The sequence below is a fragment of the Ceratina calcarata genome, unplaced genomic scaffold (genome assembly GCF_001652005.2).
Source record: "Ceratina calcarata isolate Rehan_Ccalc_2016 unplaced genomic scaffold, ASM165200v1 scaffold20836, whole genome shotgun sequence".
NCBI classification, from domain to species: Eukaryota; Metazoa; Arthropoda; class Insecta; order Hymenoptera; family Apidae; genus Ceratina; species Ceratina calcarata.
Window position 1 is genome coordinate 1 of NW_017142501.1, and position 326 is coordinate 326.

Here is a 326-nt window from a genome sequence, read left to right on the forward strand (position 1 = left end):
ATTTTGTAGTATATAACTACATTACCTTTCTTCTTTTCGGTGTGGGAAAAATTCAGGTTCCCTCAAAATGGCTACAACTCGGCCTTGGTACTTTAAACCCAGTGCTGGTGCATTATTATATTTCTCCTTTTGATTAGTATCAACAGCAAGTACTATCGGTATGGATTGGTTAACGGATTTCCCATTGTGATTAATGGTCTTGAAGTGCTGGCACTGATTGCAATATTAAATAGATTTAATTATAAAATTGTAGAATGTATGCTATGAAATACATGTATGTATAAAGTGTACTAACTTGCAGGTACTGATCTTCTCTCATAAAACCC

At 34.4% G+C, this 326-nt stretch overlaps 1 protein-coding gene across 1 annotated transcript; it reads right to left on the reverse strand.

The window, feature by feature from the left end:
- Positions 1-21: 21 nt before the first annotated feature.
- On the reverse strand, positions 22-320 carry LOC113463959 (bifunctional 3'-phosphoadenosine 5'-phosphosulfate synthase-like). Its single transcript, XM_026811264.1, has 2 exons — positions 296-320; positions 22-213 (listed from the first exon to the last, which is right to left on the reverse strand). The coding sequence occupies exons 1-2, from the start codon at positions 317-319 to the stop codon at positions 22-24; spliced, it is 216 nt and encodes a 71-aa protein (XP_026667065.1). The 5' UTR covers position 320.
- Between the last annotated feature and the right edge of the window lie 6 nt (positions 321-326).